This window comes from Nanorana parkeri, unplaced genomic scaffold (genome assembly GCF_000935625.1).
Source record: "Nanorana parkeri isolate BGI_ZX_2015 unplaced genomic scaffold, ASM93562v1 scaffold180, whole genome shotgun sequence".
NCBI classification, from domain to species: Eukaryota; Metazoa; Chordata; class Amphibia; order Anura; family Dicroglossidae; genus Nanorana; species Nanorana parkeri.
Window position 1 is genome coordinate 2614597 of NW_017306448.1, and position 21230 is coordinate 2635826.

The 21230-nt window shown below is 42.5% G+C and overlaps 1 protein-coding gene across 3 annotated transcripts in view; it reads right to left on the reverse strand.

Annotated features, from left to right (window-relative positions):
* The window catches only part of HTRA3 (HtrA serine peptidase 3), a 33778-nt gene extending 13613 nt beyond the window's left edge, over nt 1–20165 (reverse strand). For all 3 annotated transcript variants that reach the window (XM_018554966.1, XM_018554968.1, XM_018554967.1), the window contains exons 1-2: nt 19677–20165; nt 6979–7078 (exon numbers count right to left, since the gene is read on the reverse strand). In XM_018554966.1, the coding sequence (XP_018410468.1) occupies nt 6979–7078; nt 19677–20091 (515 nt within the window). In that variant the 5' untranslated portion in view covers nt 20092–20165. The remainder of the gene's footprint in view (nt 1–6978; nt 7079–19676) is intronic.
* Nucleotides 20166–21230: the final 1065 nt, after the last annotated feature.

The following is a 21230-nucleotide window of genomic DNA, read 5'->3' on the forward strand; positions in this document are numbered from 1 at the left end:
TCCCGGCCAATGAATAACAACTGGGCGGAGTTCAGGTCATTTGGGGGCGCTGATCTGTCATTACAACTGGACGGAGCCAGCCGTGAGATCACGGCTGGCTCTGCCGGGATGTCATTTGCCAGGCGTACGGCTTCGGCTGATTCTTCAGCTAGCTTTGTAAATAGACCCTTTAGTGTGAATCATTACTGATAGTTTCTAAGCAGTTACAGTTAAACCACATGAATAAGGGTGACCATTGTAAGCAACCTTGATCCAACCCAATCCAAAGAATAACAATAGCTGTTGTGTTAATCCTATTGCCAGCCATATGCCATTTTTTTAACCCCACACATTCACTTTAATTTTCATCAAAGTGTGAACAGCTAGAAAATGTTGCATGACCTTGAAATGTTTCACTATAACCCCACCTTTAATGGTAATTTATAGGCGAGGAGCAATGCTTTTAAATGTGAGTAATGTTTTGCATTTTTAAAAGTCTATTCACTAAAGGTGGAAGAGTTTGGAGAAGGCAGGAGACGTGAACAATCTAGGACAACATAGCTGATTTGGAAAAATTCTCCAATTCAGCTCACTTTCCAGTTCAGCTTTATTGTCCTAGATTGTTCACTTCTCCTGCCTTCTCCAAACTCTTCACCCTTTTTTTTAGTGTTGAAGACATTTTATGCAATCATCATTATTTGTATGGCTCATCAGCACATTCTTTTTAATAGAAATTAAAATATAAAATAAGGTGAAATGTAATATGTTAAAATACAATATAAAATAAGGTAAAAATTCAGCACAGTGGTTCCCCCTCATAATGGCCACAGAAGGTTTGCAGACATTTTGCCACAGAAATTCCTTGTGAGCTATAGGTCGATATTTGATGGTTTAATTGTCCTGCATTTGCCAAAATCTGAGATTTCAGTTTTGCAAAGACTGGCACGTTATCCAATTCCAATTGTTTGCAATGGGTTACTGCTTTGCTTCTTGCACTATATATTGAATAACCCTGAAGAGTCCTGGGCAAGAGTCAGGCAAACCGTGTTTCTGCCGCACAGTAGCCTAGCAATCCCACTTTAGTAAACAAGGTCAGTGTTTTAATCCATGTTATGAAGGCAGCCCATTGTAAACTCAATCTCTCTCCTCCTTGATCTAGTGTTGAGTCATTTCAGGTCACAGCATTCCTGGACTTCGAATTATGAATGATGGAACGAACAGGCCCCAATAAATGGCAAGAACTGAAGAATTTTTATAGCTGCGGGAGGCCATAATTTACTTTGGCACAGGCAACTTTCTCCAGAATTAAAATGACTTACTGCAGTTTCTCTTCCACAGATTCAACACAACTATTCTGTAGCTTTACATTTTTAATGAGCGAAACCCATCTCATATTTGGCTCCCCATATTAATGCCAGATAATCATTTAATTCTACCATTGTGGTGTAGACTGCATCCTCTGCTGCCAAGCTTAAATATAATTTATCTCTGTCCATGCTTTTCAAGAAATTTCTAACTCCTCCAAGAAGATGTAATATACAGCACCTGGCCATGTTACTGCACATAACGGGTTCATTCATCAAAACTGAATATCTGTCCATTTGTTAGATGACCTGGGAGCTAACTGGCTTCCATCTCCAGGGACAATTGCATGTGATTAAAACATATTCTTGGACATTTTGTCCCTAGAAGAGTTTCTGTTTCCAGGACAGACTGTAAAATCTCTAGCTTTGTGCATTTTAAAATTTGAACAAAGTATAGTTTGTGTGTTGAGTATCATTAAACTACATCTAAAGCCATCATTTATCAAACCTATTGAGATGCATTTGTTACATAGTTACATAGTATTTGAGGTTGAATAAAGACATAAGTCCATCAAGTCCAATTTATTTTTTTAAGAGTACCTGTACCCCTGTATATTACGGTCTCTCAGGAAATCTTCCAAAAGCTTCTTGAATGATTCCACACTCTTAGCTGAAATCACTGCTTGTGGCAGCAAGTTCCAGACCCTAACTGCTCTAATTGTGAAGAACCCCCTTTGCCCCTTGTGCTGGAATTTTTTTCCCACCAATTTTAGGTGGTGGCCTCTAGTCTTTGTTACGGAGTTAATCGTAAAGAGTTTGTTGCTAATGTTGCTGTCACCATTGAACATCTTGTACATGAAAATCATATCCCCCCATAATCTCCTTACTTCCAGTGTAAACATGTTTAAGTTCAGTAGCCTTGTCTCATAGCTCTGGTCCTCCATTCCCCTAACTAGTTTGGTTGCCCTCCGCTGGACTCTCTCCAGTTCAAGGACATCCATTCTCAGTACAGGCCACCAAAATTGGACCGTGTACTCCAGATGTGGCCGAACCAACGATCTATATAGAGGCACAATTATAGACTTGTCCCTGCAATACATCCCCTTCTTAATACAGGACAAGACCCTGCTAGCTTTGTTTAACGCAGCCTGGCACTGCAAGCTACCATTCAGTTTGTGGTCTACAATGACCCCCAAATCTTTTTCTATTTCTGACTTCCCTAGTGGCATACCCATAATTGTATAGCCCATTTGCTTATTTTTAATCCCAAAGTGCATTACTTTGCATTTATCGACATTAAACCTCATCTGCCATATATTTGCCCACTCCCCTATTTTATCCAGGTCCTCCTGTAATGTTATACTGTCTTGGTCCGTTTCTATTACCCTTCCGATTTTGGTATCATCAGCAAACACTTTTATATTGCTATTCACACCCTTCCCGATGTCGTTAATAAACAGGGTGAATAGCATCGGTCACAGCACAGAACCCTGAGGTACACCGCTCATGACACTAGCCCAGTCTGAAAAGGTGCCATTTACCAATACTCTCTGGACACGTTCCTTCCATTCCATCTATGCCCATGGATCTCAGCTTGTGTAGTAAGCGTTTATGTGGTACCGTATCAAAAGCCTTTGAGAAATCCAGATATACCACATCCACCGACCTCCCCCCATCCAGATCTCTACTTACCCCCTCGTAAAAAGTTAGCAAGTGAGTCAGGCAGGAACGGTCTTTCCTGAACCCATGCTGATTATCATTTACTATGCCATTAATCTGAACAAATTCTACCAGATAGTCCTTAGTCATTCCCTCTAACAGTTTGCAAACTACCGATGTCAGACTCACCGGTCTATAGTTCCCAGGTTGATATCTTGCCCCCTTTTTGAATATTAGGACTACCGTAGCCGTCCGCCAATCACTTGGAACTCTACCAGTCATTAAAGAGTCCTTAAAAATTAGGAATAATGGTCTTGTTATAACCTCGCTTAGTTCCTTAAGTAGCTTGGGGTGTAGGCAAAACAAGTATTTGTGTTGTAGGCAAAACAATTACAAAGTATCTTTTGCTGCATTTTGCATTTAAAGTTATGAATTATAAGTAGCCTTACTGTTGAATCATTCAACAACAATACTTGTCAACATAAACCCTTCAGATAAAAAAAAAGAAAAAGGAGAAAAAAAGGTGTATGCTTATTTTTAATCCCAAAGTGCATTACTTTGCATTTATCGACATTAAACCTCATCTGCCATATATTTGCCCACTCCCCTATTTTATCCAGGTCCTCCTGTAATGTTATACTGTCTTGGTCCGTTTCTATTACCCTTCCGATTTTGGTATCATCAGCAAACACTTTTATATTGCTATTCACACCCTTCCCGATGTCGTTAATAAACAGGGTGAATAGCATCGGTCACAGCACAGAACCCTGAGGTACACCGCTCATGACACTAGCCCAGTCTGAAAAGGTGCCATTTACCAATACTCTCTGGACACGTTCCTTCCATTCCATCTATGCCCATGGATCTCAGCTTGTGTAGTAAGCGTTTATGTGGTACCGTATCAAAAGCCTTTGAGAAATCCAGATATACCACATCCACCGACCTCCCCCCATCCAGATCTCTACTTACCCCCTCGTAAAAAGTTAGCAAGTGAGTCAGGCAGGAACGGTCTTTCCTGAACCCATGCTGATTATCATTTACTATGCCATTAATCTGAACAAATTCTACCAGATAGTCCTTAGTCATTCCCTCTAACAGTTTGCAAACTACCGATGTCAGACTCACCGGTCTATAGTTCCCAGGTTGATATCTTGCCCCCTTTTTGAATATTAGGACTACCGTAGCCGTCCGCCAATCACTTGGAACTCTACCAGTCATTAAAGAGTCCTTAAAAATTAGGAATAATGGTCTTGTTATAACCTCGCTTAGTTCCTTAAGTAGCTTGGGGTGTAGGCAAAACAAGTATTTGTGTTGTAGGCAAAACAATTACAAAGTATCTTTTGCTGCATTTTGCATTTAAAGTTATGAATTATAAGTAGCCTTACTGTTGAATCATTCAACAACAATACTTGTCAACATAAACCCTTCAGATAAAAAAAAAGAAAAAGGAGAAAAAAAGGTGTATATTCCACAGAATGGGCAACGATGGAGAAATTACAAACATTCTAAAATGGAGCTTAGATGTGTACTGTGAACAAGTTGCAACTAAGTATACTACTCAGATTATTATATCAATGTATCAAGTCAATGATGAAAGGCGTTTGAATCTCCATCTCCATAAAACTCAAAGCAGTTGATGAGAAGGATACAAATGTAACAATGTAACAATTGTAAAAACGAAATAACATTACATTGACACTAAACTCAGAAGTTCATTCTTAAAAATCTATTCAAGTATCTTAACTATTAACAAAAATTTATCTTATTTGTGTATCACTCTGCTGTAGATCCTCAAATCATCTCTGAATTGGTGCCGACACTGTCCTTCCTTCTGGAGGGGGGCTACTCTTGTTCCCCATGGTCCCTGTGTGTTGTAAAGTACTCACCGCTCCAAGCTCGGTCTTGGACTACAATCTCAATACAAATTAGTAAACTAAACATGAGATTGTAGTCCATATAAGGAGGAGCTTGGGGCGCTGACTACTTTACTACACACACAGGGACCATGGGGAATAAAAGTAGCCACCCTGCAGAAGGAAGGACAATGCCAGCATGAATTCAGAGATGAATTGAGAATCTACAGCCGAGTGATACACAAATAAGATACATTGTTGTTAATAGTTAAAGGAGAACTATGGGGTTAAGTCTTTTCCCCATAGTTCTCCTTAGGGTAACGGGAGGACACAAACTAGCGTCCTCCCGTCACCCTAGGCTCAGTATACCACGAGCTTTAGCTCGCGGTATACTGAGACGCCGCAGTATACTGCGAGCAGCTGCTCCCGGTAAACTGAGACGCCGCAGCTGAAGCGGATCCCGACAATTGTGCCGGGATCCGCCCAGCTGCGTGACTGACAGCTGGTTCTGAATATCTAAAGGCAGAGCCAGCTGTACCGCCCCCCTGCCCCGTCCGTTCCGCCAGTCAGCGCTGGCGGATCGGAGCGGGGAGGGGGGAATCCAGCCCCTCCCTTTTACGGCAGAGAGCCGTGACAGGATCGAGAGGTGAGCGAACGCCGGTATGTGTTTGCTCACCTCCCGATCTACTGAGCCGACCTGTGACAGTCTCATTGTCACAGGTCGGCTAGAACTATGAGGTGAGTAAAAATCACTCACCTCATAGTTCTCCTTTAAGGTACTTGAATGTATTTTTAAGATTTAACTCCAGAGTTTAGTGTCTCTTTAAAGTGTATGTAAACCCAAACAATTAACTTTCCATTTACTACCTTTTGGCCTGTTAAAGTGGTAATAAACCGCTATGTGCTGGGTCGGGTTCTCATTTTTATTTAGTACACATATACACAATGAAATCTGTAAATACATACCAAATATGTCATGACTAAAAATTGTTTGTGCTCGTGACACAGATACACATATACAATCTACAATACCAAAAATTGTTCATAGGCAACACACTAAAAGCCTTTACAGGCCATCAGCTTAGTACTAATCATAAATGATGGCCCTAGAATTGGTTCTCTCATTCTGGAATGTGTTGCAATACCCAACATGTGTTGCCCAATTATTGTTTATACGGTTGTTTCATACGCATATGTTCGTGTGCATATTTGTTTGTGGAAGGGGTTGGGGCTGTCTGGTCCCTCTGGTCTTATCCATCTACCAGTTACATCACATGAATTCCACTCTCTTTTTCATTGCTCCATGATGTGGCTGTAACGGAGTATAACATCACCTTGCATACATTGGTATTATTTCAGCATGCTGACTTTAGAAATTAATATTATTAGGTTAACATTAAGTGGCTTGTCATGGATAAATCATGGTAAGCAAAGTAGCTAATTGGTTAGCACTCTTGCTAGGTACACTAGCTGCAAGGAATCTATATGGTCTCCCCATTTAAGTTTGTGCGTTTTTTCCCCCCAAAAACTAGATGTTTAGTTTCCAACCAAATTAGCTCTACTGTCTCTACCTGTGTTATTTACAGACATTACACTGAAAGTTATTTATGGGGTAGGAACTGGTATGAATGGCTCTATGTAGTCCAACTATGTAAATGCAGCAGTATTACTCTGTACTATATACATTTTCACAAGAGATTAATTAACTTTACAGAGGCTTAGGGTGTAGTTGAAGGAAGAGTCTTTGGTACATGAATTGTATAGGACCCATGGCAGAGAACTGAACTTTCTATAGCTGCCAATAGCCACCATAACTTGTTTTTCCAATATCAAACCATTCATTTTTATTTTTTAACAGCTATTCTCTTTTTTTAAGCACCCCCTCCCATCGCTTCTTAGGCTAATAATTAGTCCTGAACTGTTTAAAAATATTTATCAAGTGGACATACGCCCTGTGAGGCAAGCAGTGCTTGTCGAGATGCAGGCTTTCTCACATGGCTGCTGGTTGGGGCCATTAGTCGTGGTCATTTCGTGTGCACTTTGCTTCTCTGAAAGTTTCCTTCTAGCAATGTACAAGCAGTATTGGTGGATTTGGTGTGGCAGTGCAAGGGCGTCATCCTGCACAAAGAGAAATTCTACTACATTTAACATTTTATCAGAAAAATTAAAACACTTGATATTACCTCAAGAAAAGTTCAATGTGAACAACAGCTGGGGCAATCTTCTCTACCACATCAGCAATGAAGTTAAATTTGTACCTCGGACTGTTGGCATGTTGGTGACCTATACTGGCAGAAAAAATTGGGTATGTTAGTAGGAACATTCCTTGATGAAACCTTCTAAACACAGTCAGGATTAAGTTAATTACAGTCTTCAAGCTCTAACTTCTGGCTTTAGACTCTGCCTTCTAAACTCGTGCAAAGTCATATCCTTGGCTGACCCCATTATTCTTAAAGTAAGCAATCTGTGATAAAAATAATATGAGAGTTAAAGAGCTTTGAAGGAGGCTTTAGACGTCATTTGTTCCACCAACGATGTTCTTATTTACAGAAGTCCATACTTACAAAACGGGCTGACACAGAACTTAATTACTTCAGCCCTATGCTATACACAAAATTCCAGACTCTCCTCTATGTATCAGACTCATCTTGTAGCCTCTTCTCTGTCTCGACTCACTGAGGTTAAGTAGCTTTACTTGTGGATGACCACATGAAAGGTCCACTTGAAAACAGACTGTGATGTTTATGTAACAAGGTTCCCAAACATGCAGAGCAATGAAGTTTTATGTGGTTCCCAACCAACAGTATCATCTTAACATGGAAACTTTTGAGAGCATTAAAAAAATTCAATACTGGCATTTAAAGTTCCTCTAAACCAAAAATACAAATTGGTTCATATCAAAGCTATCTATTGGGAAGATTACTACATACAAGTGGTCATATTTCGCAAATTAAATGTGTAGCCCATTGGAAGGTCATATTTTAGTTTTTGGTTGATGCTGGAAAGCAAAAATCACATAACATTTTTTCAAGCCTCCTCTGGAACATAGCTTACTAAATGTCAGCACTTCTGTGTTAAGGTCTGCATAAACGCTATAGCCATCACTTGTGAGTCCAACTCTTCCGCTTGGATTTTTACTTTATTTTATATAATGGAAAATGCAAAAAAAAAAAAAACTGGGAACCCAAGATAGAGAGGAATAGAGCCAGAAAATATGGCAGGGAGTTCTTATACCTGGAGTCATACAAGAAGATGGGGAGCAATTCTTTTCACTAGCCCTTAACTGAATTATTACTTTGGGGGTGTACTTACCATTAAACATGAAATATTGTTTTTACAGAAAAATAGGGAAATCTGGGAGAAAACATACCCAAAACGCCAAAAAAAGAGTCAGTAATAAACACTGTATGTGGTTTACATACTACTTTTGGTTTCTTTTAATCACTATTTGGAAAAACTGTGCTCCACAAAGTTTGAGATGGTTACAAGTAAGGATGCACCGATACTAGTATCGGTATCTGTGCCGATACTGAGTATTTGGGCGAGTAGTCGTACTCGCCCAAATGCTCCGATACCTTCCCCGATAACGGAACTTCCGGTCAGAGGAAGAATTCCTCTGACCGGTAGTACTGTAGGGGAACATGTAGCCAGCTTCCCGTGTGATCAGGAAGCTAGGCGAGTAGTGGCCTGCCTCCCGGCTCGATGCTGATTGGCCAGGAAGCCGGCTTCCTGGCCAATCAGCATCGAGCCGGGCAAACAGCCGGCTCAATGCTGATTGGCTGGGAAGCCGACTTTCCAGCCAATCAGCATGGAGGCGGCTTGCCGACCAATCAGGAAGCTGGGTCATTACTCGCCGCCTTGCTTCCTGATTGGCTGGGAAGCCGGCTCGATGCTGATTGGCTGGGAAACCAGTTTCCAGGCCAAGCTTAATTAAGCAGGACAGACAACATGGAGCCAGCTTTTCGGGCAATCAGATTGCCCGGGAAGCTGGCCCCATGGCAGCAGAAGCACCGGTATCGAGACCCAGTATCGACGAGTACCAAAAGCAAAGTATCGGTAATCGTACTTGATACCGAAAAAACGGTATCGGTGCATCCCTAGTAACAAGACAAATACTGCAAAGGAATTTTTGGGTAATACTATTCCATGTTCATCCATAAGATGGGGTAATTGGAACGTAACCGAGATAATTGAGCAATAGCTCCAAACCAACGTAACCGAGATAATTGAACAATAGCTCCAACCACTCTAATGAAATAGAGGAACTACTGTAACAGGAACTAAGAAGATCAATATTCTGGATGTGTCATCTTCTCAGCAGACATCAGAGGAGGTTTTCTCTTGATTGTAACGGTGTAATGGCATGCAGAAAAAAGTAAGTATTTAGCCTCTTGTTTTGCAGGTATACCTGTTTCTATTTGTAATAACATGGCTCTTTTTAAGTGTTTACATATTCTTAGCAAGCAGTAAAAGAGCTTTAACCCCTTCATGACCGAGGCCTTTTTTCCTGTTTTTGCACCCATGTTATAACCCCCATTTTAGGCCTGAAAATGACTTCAAACCCCCAAACATTATATATTTCCTGAAAGCCAAGAGCTCATAGAATAAAATGGTGGCAGTTGCAAATTTTTATGTTGCACAATATTAGCGCAACTCCATATCAAACCCCAACATTTAGTGAAAAATGCACTTAAATGCCCCAAAACACAATAAAATACTATTTTTTTGTACAATATAAAAGGTGAGGTTCCCATGAGTAAATAGATACGCAACATGCCTAGGTTAAAAATTGTGTGCGTCCGTGAAACTGTGACAAAATTCAGTATCCCCAAAAGTCCATAGACGACACTTTAAAAGCCCCCACAGGTCATCAGTTTAGAGATACCCAAAAATACTGGCACTAGAATTATTGCTCTCACTCTGGTGTGTGCGGCGATACCCAACATGTGTAGCGCGATCGTCGTTTTCATACATAGGTGCACCCGAGGCGTATTTACGTGAAGATGCGCATGCTCACAGATCGCACTTCAATAGCTTTTTGTTGGGCTTCAGGAGCCCACCAATGACAGCTATGGGACCGAAAGTGATGTAATTTGCATTGCTCTCTGTCCCATGGTGCGAGGAGGAGATTGGTGAAAAGACGTTCGCCGCTCTCCTCCCCAGCTTCCCACTGACACCTGAGATGCCAGTCCCAGGCCCGTAGGAGGGGCAGCGGAGCCTGGGAAACACTGCGGGGGTGTCGGGTGAGGGGCGTTCACTGGCCTGTAGAAGTGATCTGGCAACAGCTGAGTCGCCAGAATTGCTTCTATTGTAAAACCCACCGGGAGTCTGTTTGAATGGGCCCGATGCCAGTGATGTACAGTGTACGTCAATGGTCGTGAAGGGGTTAATACAAGCCTTCACTGACCTCGGTAGATGCAGGCACTCTGGCCATATTAATGCTCAAAGATCACAGCAGACTCTAATGTTGGTTTTTAGTGAGTTTATAACAGTAGAGACTTTGAAGTTGGTTTTTCGGCAGTTTCTTAACAGCTTTCAGCACCTTCTATTTGTTTACATTAGAAAGCTGGCCGGCTGTCAAATTTCTGCCACAAGAGAAAATAAGTGGACAGGAGCTCAAACTTTAGAGTTTCTGTTGTAAACTTGGAAGATTAATTTCCCCACAGTGCCTGCAACTACAGAGGTCAATGTTTTAAAGCTCCTTAACTGCTTGTTGTTTTGTTGTCACATGTTTATCAAAAAAGAAGTGTAAAATAAATCCAACGTTTTACAGTATGCTGTCTTCAGTGTACAGTATTTGAACCTTAGAAGCTGCCCTACAGTGATATACCATTGTGATACCTTAAATAAATATATGTGACTATAACCCCTGAAATGCTCAAAGGAAAGTACCTTTTAAAAACAGATTATTCTTGATTTGTCAAGCTGCGGGAACACTTAAAGTGTAGTTCCCCTTTTGCAGTCAAATTTGAGAAAACTCCCACGATGTGTTTGTTACGTGTTCCCATTCACACAGCATATTACACACTAAAAATATTTTTATTTAATATTTTTCTTATTTTTTAGCTGTTTCTTTGGTGAAGGACTTTCTGCAGATTCCAGGCTACTCAGAGCAGTTTGAGAGGGAAACCATAGGGGGTTATTCACTATTAAGCCGAAGGATACAGATGTATCTTCGGCTGATCCTTCAGCTCTCTTCAGCAGCCCTTCGGTTCAGATGTATCGTGTACCGATCTCCATCTGATCCCCTGTCCGAGAGGTACTATGCTGGTCCCGGGCTCGCACCTGGCACAGCGGACCCCCGGGACCAGCGTGACAGCAGGAGGGGGGGGAGCCGCGGAGGGGGGGCGCACATACCGGGACCTCATGCAAGCGATCCGCCGGCTCTATAGCCGGTGGATCACTTGTATGTTAACAGGCATCGCTGCCTGTTTTTAAATTTTAGGACTTTCCCGCTTTTGCTCGCTGTGTGGCAGGCGCGAGGGGGCATGGCTGAGTGGACGTCTAAAGACGCCCGCTCAGATCTAGAGAGCTCCTGGCCGGCCGTTTTTTTACAACGGTTGGCCTGGAAGTGGTTAATGAATTAATCCTGTATTTTCTATAACCCATTGGTATTTAAAGTAGCAAACTAAAATTTTAAAAACCTCACCTACAAATCAGCTGTAGTAATTCTCATTTATGCTGAACACATGTAAAATATTTGTAGTAAAAAAAAAAGTCATTAAGTAAGGTAAGGTTAAAAACGTTAAAATCCCTATAAAGACTTGACAGCCGCTTCTAAATCTTTACAGAGACACCTAAATAAACACTTGACTCTCCCTTTTTACCGGCTAATGGCTGTAAATAAATATATAGGTCTAGCATGGGTTATATGCGTTCTTTTCCCTGGAGAGATCTCTGCATAGCTAAGAAAAGATCTCTGCTATTCACTCTTCACCTGGATGTATGGCACCTTCACACGTTTTATAACCCCATGGCCATAAAATTTTACATTATGGGCCTCAGTGCAAACATCAATAAACCCATCAGCTACCGGTTATACCGGGGCAACTGCAGATGTGAAGCTGCAGTTCACTGACTTTGTTTTTTGACTCATATACTGTAGGAAAGAAGAGGAAGATTGATGTTTATTTTCCATTTTAAGTCTGGACGGCTTAGCACGCTTACAGAAAAAGTATACATTGGGGTTTGCCGCCACGCAAAAAAAGGGATTCCCAAATGTAAGCACATGAAAAGGGAAAGGTGCCAGTATCAGAGGTTAGTTTACTTTTGTATCCAGTTGATTTGCAATTGCTTGATCAGTTATGGTGATTATGAACTTACAGCTGACCTAAATGGCACCAGGTATTCACTGACCTTTTACATAAAGTTAATGTGAGCTGGCCCGAAAGTCAAAACCGTGACTTGCAGGCACCTTATGGGTCTGAATGTACCTTAGTCTTCAAATCAGTCCCTGTGGAGCTCATTGGCTATAAGCAGGGTCATGACTTCACCTCAAGTCCAGATTAGGCCCTGGCTCTTTATTAAGCCTTAAAGAGTCTCTGGAGGGGGGAAGCTTCATGTATAAAATCCAGACACCCAGAGATCCTACACATACCTCCAGCAGCCTCCAAAACCTAAGATTCGGCTGTTCAGGAGGGGCCAAGCTTGCTGCTAAGCCCCAAACTAATTACCCGTGTTTTTCAGGTACTTCTATTGTCTATTTCCAATAAGTCAATTGGGGCTAAAAAAGGCATGATCATGCCCCAAATAAGCTCTTATACTTTTTATTAGCATTAAATATCTGGGGAACTCCATCTAATGACAAATGGTCAATTAAAAGGACCAGCTCAACCATTCTTAAGCTGGCTATACACCTTACAATTATCTGCAGATTTTCTGTGGTCAGATGGAAAGGGTGCAACAGATTCCTCCATCTACACTCAACTGTGTGGCTGGAGTAATCTCCACCTGGGCCAATCTGTTGCACTTTTTCCATCTGACCACAGAAAATCTGCAGATAATTGTAAGGTGTATGGGCACCACTGGCGGAACTACCAGGGTCGCAGCAAGGAAGTAGAGGGCCACCCCGCGATCGTGCCGCTCCTTCCCTGTCGCAAAGCCACCCGCAGCATGTACGGGCAGCTGTGTAAAAGGGCTGGAGAGGCTGTCACTGATCCCGGAGAATGAGCTGGTCCCACCTCTTAGGGGCGGAGCTAATAGGGCCGTCTCCTCTTAGCTCCGCCCCCTGGCCGCCGAGACGAGGAAGAGGGCCATGGGCCTGCAGGAGAGGGAAGGTAAGTTTGGAGTGGGAGTTGGTGCTGGGAAGAGAGAGAGTGTGTGTGTGTGTGTTACTGGGACATGTAGTCCAGCACAGCTGGTGGTAATCTGCTTTGCTGTATGATGATTATACAGCAATGCAGAATAAGTTACTTTTGAGCTCCAAGACTAGACTAGAGAAAAATTAAAAAAATTAGGAGGCAGCTGTCATGTGTAAGGAGCACACGGAGGTCCTGGGATTAGTACATATCTGCTTTAATGTATGATTTTGTTTTTATAAATATAAATAAATGGATGCACAGATACCAGTTTTGCGAGTACGAGTACTGGTACTTGCCGAGTACTTACAAGTACGAGTACTGATACATCTCTGATGGGCACCTTTAGTCATGAGAGAAGATCCTTCCAGGCTCCCAAAGAGCTGTAAAAAAACTGAGCAGTGAATCATAATTAGAAAGGCCAGTACTTTTTAAGACAATCCTATGTTGGATAAAACAAGGGAGGTGAAGTGTGCCCCTTCCTAAGTCCTTCAGAAGCCTATGTAATCTGACATATTTCCAGCTATTCAGGTCTAGCTATAAGATAATGAAAAAAAACTGCAGAAAGCTGGTGCTTTAGCTGGAGCTTGTCCCCCGCTGGCTGCAAATGATCAAGACATTTAAAAATGTAAACTGGCCTGAATAAGAACAATAGAAATGCTAATTTAAAGTACTGTGTATAATAAATTACTAGCAAGAGTGTGACAATTCTCTGAATGGGTTGGAATTTAGAAGACCTACTGGTACACATAACTTCTGTATGACAATACTGTGTAGAGTGTAGCAGTGTAGAGTATACAACATACAGCATTGCATTCAGGGTGCAGTAGCAAAAAGTATATTACATACTGCACATCATATAAAATAGGGCAGTGTGGCAGAGTAGGGTACAGAGTGAAGCGGTTGTAGTTTGTCACTTACAGCACCATGTACAAAGTGGAGTGGTCCAAAATATGTCACTTACAGTACAGTGCACAAAACACAATGGGGGATTTATCAAAACCGGAGTAGACACAATCTGGAGCAGATTTGCACTACAGCCAATCAGCTTCTTTGTCTCATTCTCAAATCTTACCTAATTGAAGAGAGATGCTGATTGCCATGGGAACTGCTCCAGATTTTGTTTGCACCAGTTTTGATAAATTCCCCCCAGTGTATAAAGTGGAGTGGTCCAGAGTATAGTTGAGCAAGCCAGATTATATCACTTACAGTGTGCAGAGTGTAGTGAGTACTTGGACAAGTATCAGTACTTGTACTAAAAAAAAATGGTATCGGTGCATCCCTTCATATATATATATTTATATAAACAAAACATACATTAAAACAGGGAAGCACAAATCCCAGGAGCCCCATAGCCAATGCTCCTTAAAAATGACAGCTGCCTCCTAACTTTTGAGTTTTTCTCTAGTCTAGTCTTGGAGCTGGAAATGTATCTGTACTTATACCAAGTATGGCACTTGGTATCTGAACATCCCTACTTAAAATATGTTAAAAAAACTGAACATATACAATATTATATATATCTAAAGAGACTTTACACATCCAGCCTATGAAATCAACTCTAGTCATCTAATCAACTCTAGTAATCTGATTTGGCCTGTGGGGAACACAAGGCTTGTACATCCTCCAAAATATTGTTCACTATGACCCTTCTACTATGACATTGCCCAGCCGTGGAAAACCACTGAACGTTCACTGAGTAGAGGTGGTTTCCAACATATAGACTGGAAGTGGAAAAGATCTCTGACATCTTGCACAGTTACATTTCAGAAAAAGAATGATTATGCAGAAGTCAAGGATCATCAAGAAAAAACAACACCGTTTGGTTATGTTTCCTTATGACACCTGACCGCAGTCCTCTGCTGCTGTTCTAATAATATAAACTGAAATATCCCAAGAATTATAACATATTAGGAGATGTGCACTGAAACAGCACATGGTAAAAATGTCCTAGCAATCCTTTTGAGGGTAGGTGCAATTGAATTTTGATGCAACTTTATACACAAAGCACATATTTTTCTGAATTTGTTGGACTTGAAGACACATCTGCTGCCAGGGAAGAACTGGGCTGGGAGGAGAGGGACATTTTTTCTCCCAGAACAGTATAAATGACATATGTTGGGTTGGTGGAGATACTTCTCCTTCAGACCTGTCACAGAGTGACCCGCAGTCAGTGACAACACCTGGGCATTATATAGCTATTTTAACCCTGTTCAGACCTGCAGTTTTCCACCATTGACTTCCTCTGCAGTTATGAGATGTTATGCAACTAAATCCAGAGAGCTGGAAGAATACAAAACTGTGTTGTACTCATTTTTTTTAGGAAGCTGTAGGATAAGGGTTCTTCGTGATGATGCCATGCAGAGCCAGGACAAGGTCCTTTAGCACCCAAGGTGAATTAGCCAACATGCGCCCCCCTCCCCAATGAACTACTTTAGCAGCATTGGATTTAGGTCTTGCCTTTTTGTGCCTCCTTCTGATATAGCACCCAAGGATGTCAACTCTTCTGCCTACCCCTCAGCCCTGGGAATTTATTTTTTATTTTGGTGAGTCCATATAATTTTCACATAAATGCAGTGAACTTGTGTAGGTCATCTCAGTCCTAGGGGTGTCATACATGACATATTACAATGAGTGATGAGTGACCACCTGTGCTTGCAATGGTCAAATGGGTAATGGCAGATACAATGAATCAGGGACGTGCGGTCTGGGGTGGCAGGTGCGGCAGAGCCTCACCTAGTATTATGAAGAAAAAAAAACCCCACTGAGGTCATCGATCTCGATGCCTCAGCAATGACTCACCAGTGACCAGCAAGTGAGGGACCGGGAGGCTCCTTCCTGTCTTCTCCCTTCCTCCTCCCCACACAGCTTGGTTATCGAGCTGGGGCGGGACTTCGGCTGGATGGGGATGGGACTTTGGCGGGATGGGGGTGAGGCTTCATCGGGGTGGGGCAGAGCTTCCGCGGGCTGGGGGATGCCTCACCCAGCACAGAAGGCACGGCGCTACGATGAATGCAGCACAGAACACACAATGGACACAGTTATAGTAGTAAAACGTTTGACACTTAGGGGTCTATTCACTAAGCTGCCGAGGGCAGCCAAGTGAATGACCGATCAGAAGTGAAGTGAGCCGAACAGAATCTCCCGGGCACTCTGGGAGCCTCCCGCGTCCGGCTGCCCAGGAGAGAAACCCCACTGTGTCTTTTTTTTTCTTTATTCTGACACGGAGCGATGTCAGAATAGAGAAATTTCCCATTGAAAAGCATTGGGACATTACTATTGGCTATTTCAATTTGCAATAGCCAATAGTACTTTTCAGTCTTAAAGGAAAACACCTTGCTTTTATGTATTACCAGTAGCATTCCTGATTACTTGGACCTGAGTTATACAAATCATGGTGCACCCTGTACTTCTGTATAAACTGGGGAAGACTTACAGGCTAAGTTTACCTTCCTGACCATCAGTGACATATCCAGGGTATGGCACATATGGCATATGTTGACCAGCTCCATGGGTCAGTGAAAGTGTGCCCATGGACATCTGACTTTTTTTCTCTCCCCATCCCTCTCCCATACACATCTCCCTGCCCGGGCTTTTTGCAACCAGGAATGCTCTACCGACAGTGTACAATAGGGCTGGCCATCTTGGGGCAGTCTTTGAACATAAACGAATAGCTGGAGTCCACAATGTCAATAACCCGCCAGCATTTGTTTTACCAACGGCATCTTCTCAGTAATCTATTCCCGTTGTAGAGCGGAGAGTGTTTTCTAAGTCTTCCCATCATATAAAGAAAGTTGTTTTATGTACATTTGTTTTGCTGGCATGTATTGTGATTGCTCCTAATGCCGTCTGAGCATTAATAACATTAATTGCTTACGTAGTCAACAATAGTAATTACCAGCCTGTTTACCCTTCCCGGAGTGCCGGCATTGATATTATCAAATGTTCTTTTACAAATGAGGAAATGTTTGCACTCGCCAGACACAAATTCTCAAAGACAGCTGGCAGAGTGCCTTGAGAAAGGGCTTTTATTATTACAGTCCTCACTGTATTATAAAGCACTCTCCCATGTAGTAATAATAACGTGCCTCCTATTGTACAACATAACAAAGTATCAGAGAAAGACTATCAAAACTGGAGCAGGCAGAATCTGGAGCAGTTACTCATGGCAACCAATCAGCTTCTCTCTTTCATATATTCAATTAAGCTTTGAAAACAAAAGAAAGAAGCTGAATGGTTTCCATGGGCAACTGCTCTAGATTAACTTTGCTCCATTATATCAGGACCATATAAATGTTTTTCTACAGATCAGTCATTCGGAGTTGGTGCACAGGTATTGCGATGGGCACCGAGCGACCATTTGCAGAAAGCCATTGCAACCATAAACCTCATTTTACAGTGTCAGATTAGGACACGGAACAAGCGATTTCCAATTTGTAACTTACTGCGCATTGCTTGTAGGGAAGAATGGTTCAAACCCCGCTCAGTAATTTTGTTTGTCTGATTGAGCCATGCAGGTGTAATTTTCCTTGACATAACGAAGATAAAACAGGAAGCGGAAATTTACTTATTTACATTCACACTTCAGTGTTGGCTTCTTTGGTCATTATTTGTGCGTTTTTAAGCATGTTTGTTTTGCATTTTGTGTGCGTGTTCAGGCTCAACATTTTTGTTTCAGCCAATGGAAAGCTACACTGCCTGGCCCAAAAAAGTCACCACCTGGATTTAGCTAAGAAAAATAAGTACCTCCCTTTGGATAATTGTTGTGATCTGGGGTTGCTTCAGTTGGTTAGGTCTAGGTTCAGCAATGTTGTGTGCCCAAAAATGAGGTCAGCTGCCTACCTGAATATACTGAATGACCAGGTTTTTCCATCAATGGGTTTTTTCTTCCCTGTTGGCATGGGCATATTCCAAGATGACAATGCCAGGATTCAGATTGTGAAAGACTTGTTCAGGGAGCATGAGACATCATTTTCAAAAACCTTACTCCATTTAGAATATTTGGGATGTGCTGGAGAAGACATTACTCAGTGGTCCGACTCTCCCATCATCACTACAAGATCTTGGTGAAAAATTAATGCAACTCTGGGCGGATATAAATGTTGTGACATTGCATAAGCTTACCAATATGATGTCACAGCGAATTGCGTACAGTAAACATAGCTAAAGGAGGCCCAATGACATATAAGAGTGTGTAACTTTTTTTTGGCCAGGCAGTGTACTTCCTTAGAGGACGAGACAGTTGCTAGATGTGGAATCACACAAGGCATTTTCTAAGCATTTTTTAGGTGCTTCCATTGAAGTCTATGGGGGCCTACAATGTGTGATCACGCCTCAAAGTAGCTCCTGTATGTCTTCGGCGCATCAATCAGATGTGAATGGACACAATAGAATAACATGGAAATCTGAGTGTCAAGCATGAAGGGCCTCTGGAAACCCTTTAAGTGAATGGGGGCTAAGGGCTCATTTGAAAACACAGTCCCAATGCACAGATGTCCCATACTACCTTATGTCCTATTCCTTCAGTTCACACCAACATGCTGTGTTGGTGTGGGCAGAAAAAAACAGGACATTTTGCTTTTTTTAGCTATGCATTGCAGCGTGCGTGCACCATGCACACCACACGTCAATAAAAACCTGATGTGTCCTAATCCCTCTCCACTCTATCCAAAACTAAAAAAAAAATTGGCTTCAGTTGCTCTTTAAAGTATATCCAAAATCTAATTTTTTCTTTTTAGTTTTGGGAAGAGTAGAAGAAGAATAGGTAAGGGTTGACTATCGGGGGGTTATCACCTGTGTCCCACTGGGGAGATTTCCCATTATTTAATGCCCCGTAGACACAACAGGGTGCTTCTTTTTAGAAAGGTAATTATTTTTCCTTTTTTTGCACATTTTAAACATTAAACAGCAGGAACACAGACCCCGGGGCCCGAAATAAAGTGCGAGGAATAGAACCATGCACTGTCATGGGAACACATATAGTACCATTCACACACACATTTACAACTACTAACTCTCTCCTCCCCTTCCACGAATATGCGGAAGTAGTAACAAAATAAAAACATATCAGCATCAACAGGTTGCTTGATGAAATCTGTCTTCAGTTGTCACTAAAACATGTGTCCCCATTGGAACATTTCCAGTTCTAGTGACAACCCAAAAAAGGGCAATTGTTGCTTGGAAAAAATAAAGAGGGTGAATCTTCCTGGGCACACATTTTCCAAACCTTCCTACCCTATCTATAACTAAAAATAAAATAAAAGTTCTGTCTTTAGATGGACTTTAAACAATACTTCATACTTCAGTCAAATGTGATATAGATAGAATGAATATATATCATAATTCAGTGCAATCAAATATATCCTCAATGTTATATGCTTTAAATACAATTAAATGATAATAATGGTACCCATGCATGAACTGGATTCCCAGAGCTTGGGCAGCTCTTTAATTCAGAAAGAACATAAGCCAGCCAAGGTATGCTGAGACTTGCAGTTTTACACACCCAGTCTTACCCATCAGCACCAGTACTCCACAATATATTTTTCCCATAGAGTCACCCCACATGTCATGGCGCTCCTTACCCGATTGACAAGCTCCCTTGTGCACCTGCACCACTGGGGGGTGTCCTTGCTGCAGTGCTCTCCGACTTGCCAGCTTCAGTTGGCACAGGTTGTCATAGGTCTGGCCATCGTTGGCACACACCTGGTAGTCATGCTTGCACTGGCATGTGCCCTTGGTACCTCTCTTGCCAGTCGGTGTCTTGCAGTGTAAAGTATCTCCACAAGGGGGATCCCCTTCCCGACCACAGGACTCTCCTTCCCCTGCGGCACAGATCAGGCAGCAGTTGCAGCGGTCAGGGATGTACCCGCTGGGGCAGACGGGGCTCGGGCACCTGGTGACATCACAGCGGGATGGGCAGGCTGAGGAGCCACGGAGGAGGAGGAGGGAATGGAAAATCAGGATGAGCATTGCTGGGCAGCAGGGAGACCCCTTCATGGTGGGCACAGATGGGCAGACTGGATCACACTGGGCACTGAAGGCTATCCTCTCTACTTTGCAGACTGGAGCTCACCACTGTATAGGTAATGAGGGCTATCCTCTCTATACTGCAGGCTGGAGTTCACCACTCTATGGGCACTGAGGGCTATCCTCTCTACTCTGCAAGTTGGAGTTCACCACTACATGGGTAGTAAAAGGTCACCTTTGTACCCTGCAGGCTGTAGCACACTACCCTAGGGGGTACTGAGGACTATCCCTTCTACCCTGCAGGCTGTATCTCAGCTGGGTACTAAGCTCTATCCCCTCTACCCTGCAGGTGGATGTCAGCTGGGTTCTGAGCTCTATATTCTTTATCCTGCAGGCTGATGCTCACTCCTTTGTGGGCACTTAGCCCTTTCTTCTCTACCTTGCAGGCTGGAGCTATATGGGCATTGATCTCTGTCCCCTCTACCAAGCAGGCTGGCTCTCACTCCTGTGGGCACTCAATCTTCTATACCCCGCCAGCCAGGTTGATGGAATACAGCAGAGTACCAGGATGCTGAGTGCAGCTGTGCTCTTTCTGCATTGGAGACAGGCAGGGATGGCCAGGATCCTATTGCACAGTGTATAGTGTATGTGGCTGAGTCTGGCTTGTGTTTTATGTAAGAGTTTTGTGAGAGGCTGTGTGTGAGCCAGGGGGAGTTTCATGGGCTGGAGCAGTGATGTTTAGGCTTTCCTAAAATGCAGCCTCAACCACCCCCTCCCCACCCACTCTGCTGTTTTGGCGTTCACTGTAGGGAGACGATGAGAGTGGCAGTCCGTTGTTCATGCCAGCTGTGTGCCTCACTGACACCAACCTATTCTGTCATCTGAAGTTTCAACTGCCAGTTACATTTTGTTTCTCAGTGTTAACAGTTGAAAACTAAATACAGTTACTAATCCTATAAAAAAATAGGATAAAATAGCAAAAATAATAAGTGACAGGGTAACAAGATGCTGACATACAATAATTGCATGATAAATCACCTGCAAGTTATTCTAGACTTGGCTCCAAGTCAGGACATCCACATTACACTATGAAAAGCATTTTAATGAAGCTGGTTTATAGTATATTGTGAACATTTCAGCACACATGGGTTCTTGTGTGTGTGAGTTCC